The sequence below is a fragment of the Oncorhynchus tshawytscha genome, unplaced genomic scaffold (assembly GCF_018296145.1).
Source record: "Oncorhynchus tshawytscha isolate Ot180627B unplaced genomic scaffold, Otsh_v2.0 Un_contig_6405_pilon_pilon, whole genome shotgun sequence".
NCBI lineage: Eukaryota > Metazoa > Chordata > Actinopteri > Salmoniformes > Salmonidae > Oncorhynchus > Oncorhynchus tshawytscha.
The window spans coordinates 18,875-36,262 of record NW_024609638.1 but is presented as its reverse complement, the minus strand read 5'-3'; the positions used below and the strand labels follow the sequence as shown (position 1 = coordinate 36,262).

Here is a 17,388-nt window from a genome sequence, read left to right as displayed (position 1 = left end):
AATGTGCCCTGTATAATACACCATACATATACACATTATACACTATATACAGTACCATTCAAAAGTTTGGACACACTTACTCATTCCAGGGTTTTTCTTTATTTGTACTAGTTTTACATTGTAGAATAATAGTGAAGACTAACACATATGGAATCATGTAGTAACCAAAAAAGTGTTAAACAAATCAAAATATATTTAATATTTGAGATTCTTCAAAGTAGCCACCCATCAAGCGCTGTGTGTATCAAGAATGGTCCACCACCCAAAGGACAACTGTGGGAAGCATTGGAGTCAACATGGGCCAGCATCCCTGTGGAACCCTTTTGGCACCTTGTAAGTCCATGCCCTGACAAACTGAGGCTGTTCTGAGGGCAAAAGTGGGGGGTGCAACTCATTATTAGGAAGGTGTCCTTAATGTTTTGTACACTCAGTATATACACACAACATGAACAAAAGTATGTGGATACCTGCTCACAGAACATTTAATTCCAAAATCATGGGCATTAATATGGAGTTGATCCCCCCTTTGCTGCTTTAGGGGTGTAGCTTACCTCTGGGCAGGTGCCTAGGAGCCTTACACTGGGTGCACCGAGCAGGAGGAAACATAAACCCTCACGTCATTGGCCAAGGTAGGCCACCAGTACTTCCCACTCAAACAGCGCACCGTCTGACCGATGCCTGGATGACCAGAGGAGGGTAGGAGGCCCAGTAGATCAACCGGTCACGGACAGCAGACGGAATGTACAGACGCCCAGCGGGACACTGGAGGGGAGCGGGCTATGCACGTAACGCCTGTTCAATGTCCGCGTCCAGATCCCATACTACCGGAGCCACCAGGCATGAGGCCAGGAGTATGGTGGTAGGATCCATGGGCCGCTCCTCTGTGTCATACAGCCGGGAGGATGCGTCTGCCTTCACATTCTGGGAACCTGGTCTGTAGGAAAGGGTGAAAACAAAACGGGTGAAAACATGGCCCACCTTGCCTGACGAGGATTCAGTCTCCTCGCTGCCCGGATGAACTCCATGGTGCAGTGGTCCGTCCAGATTTGAAAAGGGTGTTTAGCCCCCTCAAGCCAAGGTCTCCACGCCTTCAACGCCTTGACAACAGCCAACAACTCCCGGTACCCCACATCATAGTTTTGCTCCGCCGGACTGAGCTTCCTCGAGAAGAAGGCACAGGGGCGGAGCTTAGGTGGCGTACCCGAGCGCTGAGAGAGCATGGCTCCTACACCAGCCTCAGACTCGTCCACCTCCATTGTGAATGCCAAAGAGGGATCCGGATGGGCCAGCACGGGAGCCGAGGTAAACAGAGCCCTTAGGTGACCAAAAGCCCTGTCCGCCTCAGCCAACCACTGCAAACGTACCCATTTCAGCAGTGAGGTAATGGGAGTCGCTACCTGACCAAAACCACAGATAAACCTCCGGTAGTAATTGGAAACCCTAGAAACCGCTGCACCTCCTTTACCGTGGTGGGTGGTCCATCCAGATTTGAAATAAGGTGTTTAGGCCCCACTGGCTAGCCAAGACGCCTTCATTACGCACGCTGAAATAAGGTCAGGCGATGGCTAGAAGACCTCACGCCTTGGTGAGCGTCAACAACTCCGCGCCCCGAACAAGGAGAGGGGCCGTCTTCTGCGGGAGTCGTGACATCCCCAGTGATACAGACCCTCAGAGAGAGGCTCAACCCTCCAATTATGAGAACTGAAGACATCCTGGACTGAACAAAACCACAACCAAAATTGGACTGAAGAAAACCACCACAGAACCTGGACTGAAGAAACCCACCACAGAACCTGGACTGAAGAGAACCAAAACAGAACTTGGACTGAAGAGCTACAGTATCAAACCAAAGCTAGGCCTCACACCTTTATTCTCATGCTATCATATTGTTACCATATCCAGAATGTTTTCCATAGTTTTAACATTTGAGTTCAGTTGTTCAGTTGCATTAACTTTCCTTGTATTGATAATTATGTAAATTGATGATAAATATATTATGCTTCTGCTCTTTTTCTGTGCGGTTTTGACATTTAGATATTTTTTTATTACATAATGTGCTATTCTCAGTGACTGATACTGATAACATTGACAACAGCTTTTTAATGTGTAAAGTCTCGGACCAAGTTTATCTTGATGTGTTGAAATGATGTACTTGTGTTGCTGTCAGACATTATTGAGCAATGGCATTAATGAGAAGGAATATTAATACCGTAATCACACTTTTTTTTACATAAAATTATGAATTTCTACCTACTTTAGATAAAGTATGATTCAGGGTAATTTATGCATTATGTTGTAAATAAGCTCAAAGTTTAAGACAATTCATTCAAAACGTTTTTTTTTATATTACAGTTTAGCTTGTCATTCTTAAAAATAAGAAAAAGATTTTAAATGTATTCCACAGTTATTATAATATTGTATGACATAATGGCTGTCAAGCATGTAAATGTGGCCACGTTCGACATTACAGCCGACTTTAAAGACGAGGCCAGACTGACTGACCTAACGAGTAATCTAAGGTAATTATTTATCATGCAAGCCGATTTGTAGATCAGTCAGTCAGTCAGAATGTACCCGTCACACGTCACAGTTTTGATGCTCTTGAACACAGCGTTGTGTGAATGAGGAAGGAAGCTCTCTCTGAATCAGCATCTTGGTCCCTGACATAGAGTTGGATAGAGGGCACGGCTTTGCATCTTTTCATGATGGGTTCTGTGACAATATCGGCAGCTCAACTGACGGCTCTCTCTATTTTAAAGTAGTACATTTCTTCTTCTTCAACCTCCATGATTTTAATGACAGTCGATAAACAAACTGAAAGGATGCAAACAATGTTATGCCCATGCTTAAACAGCCTTTGTAGCTAGTGTGCCTTTTATCCAACTCTATGGTCTTTCACAACTTCAAAGTTGTGTCAACCACAGACCTCATATACCTCACAGTCAGTGTCTGTTTCTTCAGACTGACAGATAGTTCATTACAACACCTCTCTCCCCTTCACTCTGTAAGTATGCTTGACAATATCTTAAAATATGTATAATTTATTATTTGTCTATAGCCATGAACCATAATCCTCTGTTATGGGCATGACTTTTGCATGTTATTGTGAGGGTTCTGGGGTGGATGACTTTGCATGTTCTTGTGAGGGTTCTGAGAGTAGTAGACTGTGGTGGAGAGGTTTGCATGTTATTGTGAGGGTTCTGAGAGCAGTAGACTGTGGTGGAGAGGTTTGCATGTTAGGGTTCTGAGAGTAGTAGACTGTGGTGGAGAGGTTTGCATGTTCTTGTGAGGGTTCTAAGAGTAGTAGACTGGGTTTTGCATGTTATTGTGAGGGTTCTGAGAGTAGTAGACTGTGGTGGAGAGGTTTGCATGTTCTTGTGAGGGTTCTAAGAGTAGTAGACTGTGGTGGAGTAGGTTTGCATGTTATTGTGAGGGTTCTGAGAGAGTAGACTGTGGTGGAGAGGTTTGCATGTTATTGTGAGTAGACTGTGGTGGTGGAGAGGTTTGCATGTTATTTTAAGGGCTCAGACAGTGGTAGATTATAGTGGATACTTTTTTTGAACATTTGATTGAGAGATATATCCTGTACATGTTGCTTATTCAGTAATATTTTTGCCTGCAAAATGTGAGCCCACTAAGGTAAGATTCTCACATACACGTGTCGGTTTGAGAAGAGTACATTATAGTGGGGACTTTTTGAAAATGACCTAAAGTAAGAGTGACAGTAAGAGTAAGAGTGATTGAGTGAATGTTTCGTGAAAGGTTTAGGAGTATAATTAATATGAGACACAGTGATGGTGGGTTGTGTTTAGGAGTAGTATTAACATGAGACACAGTGATGGTGGGTTGTGTTTAGGAGTAGTATTAACATGAGACACAGTGATGGTGGGTTGTGTTTAGGAGTAGTATTAACATGAGACACAGTGATGGTGGGTTGTGTTTAGGAGTAGTATTAACATGAGACACAGTGATGGTGGGTTGTGTTTAGGAGTAGTATTAACATGAGACACAGTGATGGTGGGTTGTGTTTAGGAGTAGTATTAACATGAGACACAGTGATGGTGGGTTGTGTTTAGGAGTAGTATTAACATGAGACACAGTGATGGTGGGTTGTGTTTAGAGACACAGTGATGGTATTAACATGAGACACAGTGATGGTGGGTTGTGTTTAGGAGTAGTATTAACATGAGACACAGTGATGGTGGGTTGTGTTTAGGAGTAGTATTAACATGAGACACAGTGATGGTGGGTTGTGTTTATTAACATGAGACACAGTGATGGTGGGTTGTGTTTAGGAGTAGTATTAACATGAGACACAGTGATGGTGGGTTGTGTTTAGGAGTAGTATTAACATGAGACACAGTGATGGTGGGATGTGTTTAGGAGTAGTACTAACATGAGACAGATTGATGGTGGGTTGTGTTTAGGTGTAGTATTAACATGAGACACAGTGATGGTGGGTTGTGTTTAGGAGTAGTATTAACATGAGACACATTGATGGTGGGTTGTGTTTAGGAGTAGTATTAACATGAGACAGATTGATGGTGGGTTGTGTGTAGGAGTAGTATTAACATGAGACACAGTGATGGTGGGTTGTGTTTAGGACAGTGAGACACAGTGATGGTGGGTTGTGTGTAGGAGTAGTATTAACATGAGACACAGTGATGGTGGGTTGTGTTTAGGAGTAGTATTAACATGAGACACAGTGATGGTGGGTTGTGTGTAGGAGTAGTATTAACATGAGACACAGTGATGGTGGGTTGTGGTTTTGTTGGTTTAGATGCACACACTCAGTGTCACTTCCCTGTTCTACTTTCCTGTCTGTCCTCTCACAGACCTCCTGAATCATATCAGAAATCTATATATGCCCATTACACTATTCAGAATATGTTCCTCTGTGGCTCAGTTGGTAGAACATGGCACCTACAACGTTATGGGTTTGATTCCCGGGACCACCCATAGGTCAAATATATGCACAAAGACTGTACATTGCTTTTGATAAGTAAATGGCAATATTTATGGACAGCAGACTACAATAGACCACACAGTCAGTACAGCAGGCTGTGGTGATGTTCATTCCTGCCTCTCCTAGATACAGCTTCTACCAGTACTGTACAACAGAGGAGGCTGGTATACAGGAGGATGGGCTCATTATAATGGCTGGAATGACAGGAACATCATTCATTTTATTCCCATTACTTCCCAAATGAATGAGGACATCATGAGGACTGGAGGCTGCAGTAATGTTGAGATGCCAGTAGGGAGAGTTCTAGTCTAGAACACTGGAACCTTCAGTACCACTTTGATGCAGCTAATTAGGAGTGATGGTCATGGGTGTTTAAATTGAATGGGTTCTAATTGAATAACATCATGGAACTTTGACCTGTATATACAGAACTCAGAAGGGCAAGGTAGGTCATTAAAATGTTAATGTTATAAATAGTTTAGTCAACACATTGTTTACATGGTTCTGTATGTAGTATAAAAGACCACAGTGAAAATTGACACATTTAAAAAAATATATATATATATGCCCAGACTTGTCTTTTACACAATTTCTGTTCTATTACAGTAACAGCCCTTTTCTGGCGTGTTGGTCTGGTTGTCGTGGATGTTAATGTCTTTACTAAACAGGAAGGACAGTTCTGCATCCACTACTTGTGTTCTGACTGCTTTTATAAGGTTTCAACACTTACTTCTTGTTTTCACTCACTGCCAGACAGTTGACTCACTGTACAAGACCTCTCCTCTTCACTTCACTCTGGAACTACTCTTGACAATATCTTGAAATATAGTTTCTGGTTATTTGTTTTTGTCATATTCTTGAGGGTAATGTATCATTTTACTTGTTGTTATGTTATGAGCTGTGTTTTGGTCAGGGCCAGTATTCATAAAGTGTCTCCCCCGGTGTGGGTAAGTGTGTGTGTTACACAGTGGATTTATCTGAGGGCCCTTTAGGACCAGACTGATAGGGAGGAGGGTTGACATCTATACTGTGTAAGAAGTGTGTTCTAACTTTTCTACATCCATAACAACCAGCTCTCTAGACTTTGATACAGACTCCATGGGCCTTATGGGCCTTCAATACAGATGATCTCTCTGTGTGTGTGTGTGTGTGTGTGTGTGTGTGTGTGTGTGTGTGTGTGTGTGTGTGTGTGTGTGTGTGTGTGTGTGTGTGTGTGTGTGTGTGTGTGTGTGTGTGTGTGTGTGTGTGTGTGTGTGTGTGTGTGTGTGTGACTTGCTGTTTAGCCTCACGGCTTGGGGATAGGTGCTATCATTGAACCTGGTGGTCAGTCTTTAGGCTGCTGTACAGCTTGACGGACCGTAGAGGATTGAACATTTATCCTCCTATATTTGGGGTTCTGAGAATAAAACAGGTTCAGAATAATCCATGTAGAAATATGTGTTTACAGTAATACAGACCTGTTCAAAAAGTTGTTGTTGTTGTTGTTGTTGTAAAGATGATGATGTATGTTGTATTTCACCAGCTAGTGAGTTGTTGTTTATGTTCTTAAGACTGCAGGGTGGGAGATGCAACAATGTCCTTGAGAACAGCAGGAAGTGTGTTGATGGTCTTTCTCTGGTCTTTAGCAGGTATGATCCCTTTCATAACTGTTTTAGTTGCCCTGTGTTACAATTTATAAACATGTCTAAAAGGTTAAGAGTCATAATGTTGTTCTGTTTGGCATCTACTTCACTTTATGTATTTTTGCATTAATTTTCATTTAATAAATGTTGTGTTGTGTGACTGTGTGTTTCAGTGGTACTGGGTCAGGATGGATGGAGTGTGACTTACACCACTCAGAGTATCTGTGCCTTGAAGGGGTCAACAGTGGAGCTGACCTGCTCTTTCAGATATCCCAGAGGTCAAAAGTCACATCAACCTTCTGGTTCACTAAAATGGAGACTGAAGATCTAGGTCAGAACCCAGAGTATGCAGGTCGTCTGGTGTATAATGGAGATAAGAAGAAAGACTGTACCCTGAGAATCACAGACCTGAGAGAGAGAGACTCAGCTATATACAAGTTCAGATTATTAACAGATCAGGAAGGAGGGACATTTACTGGCAAACTTGGAGTACCTTTGTCTGTCACAGGTATAGTAAAGGTGTTTTTATGTTCAATTACAATTAGTTCTGAAAATTGTTGTGGTGTGTATGTACAATAGTCTGTATAACGTAGGATTTCTTCCATCTTTGTATTAGAGTGATAAGTCAGTGATAAAGGGATTTACAGTGATATTGTTTTTTCTCCAGGTCTTCAGGTGAAGGTGACTGGTGGACATCAGGATAAGACACTGACCTGTAGCACCACCTGTACTCTGACTGACAACCCCACCTACATCTGGTACAAGAACGGACAACATATAAATAAGCCCACTTCCCATCAATACTCTGTCAATAATTATTTTTCAGCCAGTTACTCCTGTGCTGTAAAAGGCCATGAGGATCACCACTCTCCTGCAGTGTGTGAGTATGAATGAAACTAGTATTTTATGTAGTATCATTTAGAACCAATAAGAATGGTATTACTTTCTCTATCAGTATTCTTAACAATATACATTGGAATGATAAACTGATAAACAGTTTTATAGATGTATGTACATGTATTTATTTTTATTCAAAAATGAAACTGTCCAATACATCTAAGACACTAGTCTTATTATGGTTTCAGGAATTGATCAGTTACATTTTGTTTCAGGTGTTGTGGGTGAGAGCTGTATGAATGTGACTTACACCCATCAGAGTATCTGTGCTTTGAAAGGGTCAACAGTGGACATATCCTGCTTTTACACACATCCCAGTTGGCATAACGTCACAGAAGTGTCCTGGTTCAACAAATGGGAGTCTGGTGTCACTAAAGACCTGAGCCTGAACCCAGAGTATGCAGATCGTGTGGAATACCATCGACAAACAGAAAAGGACTCCACCCTGAGAATCACAGACTTGAGAGAAAGTGACTCAACTGAGTACAAGTTCAGATTTACATCTGGTAAGGCAAGATGGGGGTACAGCTTCCCTGGAACAACTCTGTCTGTCACAGGTAATACTACACTGTATGATACAACTATAACTAATATTGAAATACAGGAGAAAATATATTAACGATCCTGTTAACACAGAGGTGTATGTGGTTTTATACATATTGTTTCAGGTCTGCAGGTGAAGGTGACTCCTGCTGCAGAGGGACAGAAGACACTGACCTGTAGCACCACCTGTACTCTGACTGACAACCCCACCTACATCTGGTACAAGAACGGACAACGTCTAGATGAGCCCACTTCCCAACAATACTCTAGTAATACCCTAGTAGTGTTGGGTCATTCTGTGGACAGTTACTCCTGTGCTGTAGAACACCATGAGGACCTCCACTCTCCTGCAGTGTGTGAGTATGAATTAAACTACTATTCTACTTAGAAAATATAAAACATTTAAGGTCAAAACTTTATCTATAAATATTCATAATTACATAGAAATTACAGACAATGTCATAGATGTTTGCATGTCTATAGTTAGAATGTTCAGTACCTCAGACACTTGAAGAATAGTTTAGTAGAGACACTCAAGTCCTAAAGTATCTCCAAATGTATTATTGTTCATGTTTTGTGTAAGTGATAGTTAGTTCTCTGACTAGATATGATTTATTTTTGGCATGACGTCATTTGAGGTAGTATACTACAAGCCCTGACCCTCTGACATATTCTCCTTTACTAGATGCTCCAAAGAACCCCTCAGTGTCAGTCAATACAAAATTACTTTTCAAGATAAATCTTAATAATTATACTTTGGATTATTTCTCTTCTGTTAATAACTACAGGTTTGTTTATAAAATCCCCAAGTATTAACAAGTATTACATTGATATTCTGTTTTATTATCATAATAATATTCAGTTCATTAGAACATGCTGTGTTCTCATATCATCCATATTTTATTTTAGGGAAACAGACCTCAGTTCTGACTGCAGCTGTAGGAATCATTGTGGTTCTGGTTCTCATCCTCTGTTTCTCTGGACTCATGTGGTTCAGGTGAGTTTTTTTGTTGTTTTTATTTCACTTTAGAAGATTAATTCATTAATGAATCCATTCATTCATTCATAAAACAGGAAGAGGGCCTCCAAATCCCCCTCTGTCACAAGAGACACAGCAGACGATGGAGAGGTGAGTCTGTTGGAATCAGAAGGTGACTGTGATGACTGTGTATGCTTAGTGGGACACTCCACTCCTCATGTTGTCTGTCCTCTCTCTCCATCAGGGAGACTCTAGTCCAGTGTATGACAACATCTCAGGCATGGCAATGAAATCTACTGCAGCACAGACAGAGTCCACAGACAACCAGGATGATGTTCACTACGCCAGCGTCCACTACTCTCGTCCCAAAAACCAGGAAGTGTCTCTGTACTCCACCGTCCAAGTGCCTCAACCCCAGAAAGAGGATGAGGATGTCCAGTACGCTGCTGTGAAATTCAACCTCCCCAGTGCTGCCACCTGGTGAGCATATTCTGCATTAAGGTCATTCATATGCTGCTGTTTATTGTAGGAGATGTCATGAATAAGCAAAACAGTTGACCCTTTGTGACCACTATGAACCCAAACTATGAACCCAACAATGGACATCTCAGGACAGTTAATATGACATGTCTATAATGAGGGAGTGATGTGGTGATAGTTTTGAGGAACTGTTCTTCTGTTCCAAATGGCACCCTATTCCCTATTTAGTGCACTACTTTATACAGAGCCCTATAGGATGCCACCATTTGGGACACTGTATTTGTTTCATTTTTGTTTCTCTCTTCAGACCCGCAGCAGCACAAGCAGGAGAGGAGGACTGCTCTGTTCTCTACAGTACAGTCAACAAACCCTGAACCAAGAAGACCTGAACGCAACAAACCCTGAACCAAGAAGATCTGAACACAACAAACCCAGAACCAAGAAGACCCGAACGCAACAAACCCAGAACCAAGAAGACCCGAACGCAACAAACCCAGAACCAAGAAGACCCGACCCCAACAAACCCAGAACCAAGAAGACCTGAAATCAACAAACCCAGAACCAAGAAGACCTGAACACTACAAACCCAGAACCAAGAAGACCCGAAATCAACAAACCCAGAACCAAGAAGACCTGAACGCAACAAACCCAGAACCAAAAAGACCTGAACAGAAGAAGTTTGACAATAACCTTGTGACTCAGGACCTGTATATTTAAACTAAGTGATATAATGCCTGTGGAGGTGTGGAATATTGACCATTAAAAACTGGGTGGTTTGAGCCCTGAATGCTGATTAGCTGATTGTGCATAAGAACAGCCCTTAGCGGTAGTATATTGGCCATATACCACACCTCCTCGAGCCTTATTGCTTAAGTTTATAATGGCAACAAGGTACTTCAGGGGTTTGTGGTATATGACCAACATACTGTTCCACAGCTTATTTTAAACTGGTTAACAACATAAATAGAACAGTAAACAAGTATTTTTACTTCATACCCGTGGTATATTGTCTGATATACAGTATAGACTTCTGAAATGCTGTTTCAGTCAATCAGCATCCAGGGCCAAAACTACCTAGTTTATAATAGTATTTAATAATATATGCCATCTAGTAGACACTTTTATCCAAATTCACGCAGTCATTACAGTCATGTTTGAAAACATTTTTCGTATGGGAAGTCCCAGCAGGAATGGAACCCATGCTCCATGCTGTACCAACTGAGCCACAGGACGACTCTATTCACACTTAGAGTAGGAGTTCTGATCTAGGGTCAGTTATGACTTTGAAACAATGATGAATATGAAAGGGACCTTAACATTTTTTATACATATTTTTACGTTGAAAAATGTTGTATTCCTGACGTAGGAAACCTTGAGTTCCAGTTATATCTTACAGAGCATTCAGAAAGTATTCAGACCCCTTGACTTTTTCCACATTTTGTGATGTTTCAAACTTTTTCTCAAATTGATGAAATAATTCTCTCCTTATCAACCTACACACCCATAATGCTGAAGCAAAAAAAGGTTTTTAGACAATTTTGCAAATGTATAAATTCAAAAAAACTGCAAAAACTTACATAAGTATTCAGACCCTTTAATCAGTACTTTGTCAAAGCACCTTTTTTATTTTATATTTCACCTTTATTTAACCAGGTAGGATAGTTGAGAACAAGTTCTCATTTACAACTGTGACCTGGCCAAGATAAAGCATAGCAGTGTGAACAGACAACACAGAGTTACACATGGAGTAAACATTTAACAAGTCAATAACACAGTAGAAAAAAAAGAGAGTCTATATACAATGTGTGCAAAAGGCATGAGGAGGTAGGCGAATAATTACAATTTTGCAGATTAACACTGGAGTGATAAATGATCAGATGGTCATGTACAGGTAGAGATATTGGTGTGCAAAAGAGCAGAAAAGTAAATAAATATAAACAGTATGGGGATGAGGTAGGTAAAATTGGGTGGGCTATTTACCGATAGACTATGTACAGCTGCAGGGATCGGTTAGCTGCTCAGATAGCAGATGTTTGAAGTTGGTGAGGGCGATAAAAGTCTCCAACTTCAGCGATTTTTGCAATTCGTTCCAGTCTTTGGCAGAGATTACAGCCTCGAGTCTTCTTGGGTATGACGCTACAAGCTAGGCACACCTGTATTTGGGGAATTTCTCCCATTCTTATCTCCAGATCCTCTCAAGCTTGGTTGTGGTGGATGGGGAGTGTCGCTGAACAGATATTTTCAGGTCTCTCCAGGGATGTTCGAACAGGTTCAAGTCCGGGCTCTGGATGGGCCACTCAAGGACATTGAGATTTCTCCCGAAGCAACTCCTGCTCTGTCTTGGCTGTGTGCTTAGGGTCCTTGTCCTATTGGAAGGTTAATGTAGCCACAGGATTCACTAGAACGCAATGGAACAAGGACATCCCTGGCTACCAAACCCTCCCCTAACCCAGAAGACGCCAGTTATCCGCTACCCGATGGGTCTCCCGGTCACGTCCGGCTGCGACAGACGCTGGACTCAAACCAGGATCTCTAGTGGCACAACTAGTAACTGTGATGCAGTGCCTTAGACCACTGCACCACTCGGGAAGCCTGGACCAAGTTTTTCCTGATGTGTTTGATGATGATTTACTTTGTATTGCTGTCAGACATTATTCCACATGTTATATTACATAATACCATATTGTTCAGTGTCATGATATTGCTTGTTTTATTCTTTTAGAAATCATTATTACATATTTAGATACATTAAAGATGTTTTACATTTGCAGTTTTTACAGTGTGCTTCAGTGTCAATACAGGATAAACATCAGCATCATGTTGTAAATAATAAAACAAATTGACAATAAAGACATTAATGAATTATTAATACATTGATTCATGACTATTTCCAATTTGATGTTATTTCTGCCTATTGGACACATGATGGCGCCATTGAACCACATAGCCAATTAGTGGCTCGGCTGTGGGCTAGTCTGGCCTAATACATTACTGTCAGGAGATAAACTGTCATACTGATCAACACCCAGCACTGTTCAACACACACACACACACACACACACACACACACACACACACACACACACACACACACACAGGCAGTGTTAATATCAATGTAAAATGACAATCTTGTCTGTATCCTCTCAGCATGTGGGGGAGCTGGGTGTACAAATGACTTATTGTTTTATTATGTCAATCAGTTGTATTAATTCCTAATTAAATACAGTTTTATCAAATCATATGAAGTTTCATTATTAAATGTAATTTTTATCTGTATCTTTATCCACTGCCACGTGGTGTATATTTATTGTCGAGTTCAATTAAAGAAAAAAAATGTAATTGATGAAAGATGTGAATCCCTCTACCCTGGCAAAACAGACCGTATCTAGGAAAACGATTTAGGCTTTGCCTGTTTCTCTCTGCCCCTGGCCTCTACCCTTTCTGTCTGCGTCACTGTACTCCACCCTTCTAAAAGTGTGCACTAACAATGAATCACCAATCACCAATCACACACACACACACACACACACAGGGGCGGTGTTAACTGAGTTGTCTCATTTCAGGTGAAGAAGAGTCTCACTAACAGTTGAGAATCTCATCTGACTCTCTCTCTCGATCTCTCTCCCCCCTCCCTCCCACCTCCCCTCTTCTCTCCAGCGGTATGGTGAGGCAGACAGGGTCATGGAACAAAGTGGAGGCTCCTCAGAGGAGGAAGGGGAGAACCATACTCCTTAGTGAATTTCATAAAAATAAAATGTTTTAACATTTAAAAAGTTATCCTTTTAAGATAAAATGTCATCAACTACATTTTTATACATACTATTTTGCAATGAAGGTCTACAGTAGCCTTAACAGCATTCTGTACGGTAGCACCATGGTGTAGCTGGAGGACAGCTAGCTTCCATCCTCCTCTGGGTACATTGATTTCAATACAAAACCTAGGAGGCTCATGGTTCCTACCCCTTCCATAGACTTACACAGTAATTATGACAACTTCCGGACGATGTCCTCCAACCTATCATAGCTCTTGCAGCATGAACTGACATGTTGTCCTCCCAATCAAAGGATCAGAGAATGAATCTAGTACTGAAAGCATAAGGTACAGGTAGATAGCACTGCAGTGCATACAATATGGTGAGTAGTTGACTCAAAGAGAGAGAAAAACAAGTTTTGAACAAACACAGTACTTCCAAAATGAGGGAGAAGCAAGAGAGAGATAGAAAGAGATTTTTCGATTTTTTTTCACTTTCGCTTTCACTTACAGCAGGAGAGATATAAATATTTTTTTTCACTTTCCCTTACTTAGCTATCAAATGCAGCTATCTAGTTTAGCCTACTCAAACACCCTGCTGAAACAGAGGGATGCTATATTAGCTAGCTGGCTATGATGATCCAACACAACACTGGAAGTCTTCCAAGTCAAGGGAAGCTTTTGGTTTTACTAATTTATTGCCTCCAGGGCTCGCCTGTGTAAGTGCTAAACTGCTTACTGACTGTTCACAGTAACTTTACCTCATGATTTTTGCTGGTTTACTAACACTTTAGTTCTATTAGCTATGCTGACTATGACGTTACTTTAGCTAATATGGTGGCAACGATATAGAGTGTGTGTAGTGGTTTGGCTTGGAAAGGTTTTTTTCCGCCTGGTCACATACAGCTGGTGTGTTGTACATTGCTACTATAACAACCTCCACTCTTCTGGGAAGGCTTTCCACTAGATGTTGGAACATTGCTGTGGGGACTTGCTTCCATTCAGCCACAAGAGCATTAGTGAGGTTGGGCAGTGATGTTGGGCGATTAGGCCTGGCTTGCAGTCGGTGTTCCAATTCATCCCAAGGGTTTTTGATGGGGTTGAGGTCTGGGTTCTGTTCAGGTCATTCAAGTTCTTCCACACCGATCTCGACAAAACATTTCTGTATGGACCATGCTTTGTACATTGGGGAGTTGTCATGCTGAAACAGGAAAGTGTCTTCCCCAGACTGTTGCCACAAAGTTGGAAGCACAGAATCGTATAGAATGTCATTGTATGCTGTAGCATTAAGATTTCTCTTCACTGGAACTAAGGGGTCTAGCCCGAACCATGAAAAAGAGCCCCGCAAAACCCAGATTCATCCATCTGACTGCCAGATGGATGCTTGGCATTGCACATGGTGATCTGATGCTTGTGTGCGTCTGCTTGGCAATGGAATCACATTTCATGAAGCTCCCAACAAACAGTTATTGTGCTGATGTTCCTAGACGTTACCACTTTATAATAACAGCTCCTACAGTTGACCAGGGCAGCTCTAGCAGGGCAGACATTTGACAAACTGAAACGTGGCATCCTATGAAGGTGCCACGTTGAAAGTCACTGAGCTCTTCAGTAAGACCATTCTACTGCCAATGTTTGTTTATGGAGAAGCTCTATTTTATACATCTGTCAGCAACGGGTGAGTTATGGTCTAATACACTAATTTGAAGGGGTGTTCACATACTTTTGAATACATATTGTCCTGAACTTTGTTACATCTCCTAGATAGAGGACAGTAGAACCTTAGTTCTTATTAGACATTTCATCACTGTTTTTGTTGCCATTTATGAAAGTGTTACTCAATGTGTTTATATGGGCTGTAGCAGTAAAGGACTAATTCAATATTTTATCAAATCATTTTTAAGAATTGTATTTTTTTTACCTAAAGGGGTACTATAATTCAAAATCAAATATATAAATGATCCATGGTATGACCACCTTAAAACCAAATTTTATCAATTCCATATGTCAGCTAGTAGAACCCCCCTGTCACGGTCGTCCTCCTCTTCATCTGAAGAGGAGAGGCGAGATGGATCGGAGGACCAAAACACGGCGTGGTATGTGTTCATGATGAGTATTTAATAAAAGAAAGCACTGAACACTGAATACAAACGATACAAAAACAATAAACAAATAACGACCGTGAAGCTATAAATGAGACCTGTGCTGACACAAGCAACTAACATAGACAATCACCCACAAACAAACAGTGCAACCCAGGCCACCTAAGTATGATTCTCAATCAGAGACAACTAATGACACCTGCCTCTGATTGAGAACCATACTAGGCCGAAACATACAAATCCCCAAATCACAGAAAAACAAACAGACTGCCCACCCCAACTCACGCCCTGACCATACTAAATAAATACATACAAAACAAAGGAAACAAAAAGGTCAGAACGTGACAGTACCCCCCCCCCCAAAGGTGCGGACTCCGGCCACAAAACCTTAACCTATAGGGGAGGGTCTGGGTGGGCATGTGTCCGCGGTGGCGGCCCTGGCGCGGGACGTGGACCCCACTTCACCATAGTCTTAGTCCACCTCATTGTCCGCCTCCGTGGCTTCCTAACCACGGCGACCCTTCTAAATGACCTCACTGGACAGAGGGGCAGCTCGGGCGCCTCTGGGCAGCTCGGGCGCCTCTGGGCAGCTCGGGCGCCTCTGGGCAGCTCGGGCGCCTCTGGGCAGAGGGGCAGCTCGGCGCCTCTGGGCTGAGGGGCTCCGGCAGCGCCGGACAGGCGGGAGGCTCCGGCAGCGCCGGACAGGCAGGAACACCTGTAGGGAGGAGACAGAGAGACAGCCTGGTGCGTGGGGCTGCCACTGGACCCACCAGGCTGGGGAGACCTCCAGGAGGCTTGGTGTTAGGAGGAGGCACCTGAAGGACCGGGCTGTGGGGGAGCACTGGAGCGCAGCCTTGGCTCCACTCCCCCAGGCTGGATCACTACTCTAGCCCGGACCCTTCAGAGTGCAGGCACAGGTTGAACCGGGCTGTGGGTAAGCACGGGAGATCTAGTGCCTACTACGCGCACCTCTCCCTTAGGCTCCACTCCCACATTTGCCCGGCACGAGCGGAGCGCAGGCATAGGATGCACTGCACCCTCCCAGCGCCACGGAGACACAGCACGCAGAGCCGGCGCATGATACCCTGGACCAAAACTGCGTACTGGCAACCAGACACGCTGAACAGGCACCATACGCCCTGGCTCGATGCCCACACTCGCATGGCACTCTCGGGGTGCTGCCCTATAGCGCACCGGGCTATGGGCACGTACTGGCGACACCGTGCGCTTAACCGCATAACACGGTGCCTGACCAGTAACGCGCTGCTTATAATAAGCACGAAGAGTGAGCTCAGGTCTGCTACCTGGCTTAGCCCCACACCTCGTGTGCCCCCCCCCCCCAAAAAAAAATTGGGGGCTGCCTCTCGTACCTGTCGCGCTGCCGTGCTGCCTCCACATATCGCCGCCGCTCAGCTTTCGCTGCCTCCAGCTCTGCTTTGGGGCGGCGATATTCCCCAGCCTGTGCCCAGGGTCCCTCTCCGTTCAATATTTCCTCCCATGTCCAGGAGTCCTGTGATGCTGGCCGCTGTTGTTGCTGCTGCTGCTGCTTTCGTCGCTGTCTTTTACCATGCCGCATGGTCCTTGGTTGGTGGGTGATTCTGTCACGGTCGTCCTCCTCTTCATCTGAAGAGGAGAGGCGAGAAGGATCGGAGGACCAACATGCGGCATGGTATGTGTTCATGATGAGTATTTAATAAAAGAAAGCACTGAACACTGAATACAAACGATACAAAAACAATAAACAAATAACGACCGTGAAGCTATAAATGAGAACTGTGATGACACAAGCAACTAACATAGACAATCACCCACAAACAGTGCAACCCAGGCCACCTAAGTATGATTCTCAATCAGAGACAACTAATGACACCTGCCTCTGATTGAGAACCATACTAGACCGAAACATACAAATCCCCAAATCATAGAAAAACAAACATAGCCTGCCCACCCCAACTCACGCGCTGACCATACTAAATAAATACAAAACAAAGGAAACAGTCAGAACGTGACACCCCCCCAAACGGCTTAGACTTTTAGAGGTTCAGAAA

The 17,388-nt window shown here is 43.0% G+C and overlaps 1 protein-coding gene and 1 long non-coding RNA gene across 2 annotated transcripts; both read left to right on the top strand.

Moving 5' to 3' along the window:
* Positions 1-2,944: 2,944 nt before the first annotated feature.
* LOC121845355 lies at positions 2,945-6,861 on the top strand. Its single transcript, XR_006082523.1, has 3 exons — positions 2,945-3,004; positions 6,517-6,594; positions 6,762-6,861. It is a non-coding gene; the product is annotated as an uncharacterized LOC121845355 (long non-coding RNA).
* A 54-nt stretch (positions 6,862-6,915) lies between these two features.
* LOC121838639 (sialic acid-binding Ig-like lectin 12) lies at positions 6,916-8,851 on the top strand. The gene is made up of 5 exons (XM_042316548.1): positions 6,916-7,096; positions 7,256-7,468; positions 7,701-8,042; positions 8,154-8,384; positions 8,714-8,851. Exons 3-5 carry the CDS (start codon positions 7,721-7,723, stop codon positions 8,842-8,844), a joined length of 684 nt encoding a protein of 227 aa, XP_042172482.1. The 5' UTR covers positions 6,916-7,096; positions 7,256-7,468; positions 7,701-7,720; the 3' UTR covers positions 8,845-8,851.
* Positions 8,852-17,388: the final 8,537 nt, after the last annotated feature.

Bases quoted from the DNA above. Each gene is read 5' to 3' on its own strand.
- LOC121838639 (XM_042316548.1), top strand. From the start codon at position 7,721: ATGAATGTGACTTACACCCATCAGAGTATCTGTGCTTTGAAAGGGTCA. The intron at 8,043-8,153 runs GTAATACTACAC...ATATTGTTTCAG, and splicing joins AACAACTCTGTCTGTCACAG to GTCTGCAGGTGAAGGTGACT. The intron at 8,385-8,713 runs GTGAGTATGAAT...CTCCTTTACTAG, and splicing joins CCTCCACTCTCCTGCAGTGT to ATGCTCCAAAGAACCCCTCA.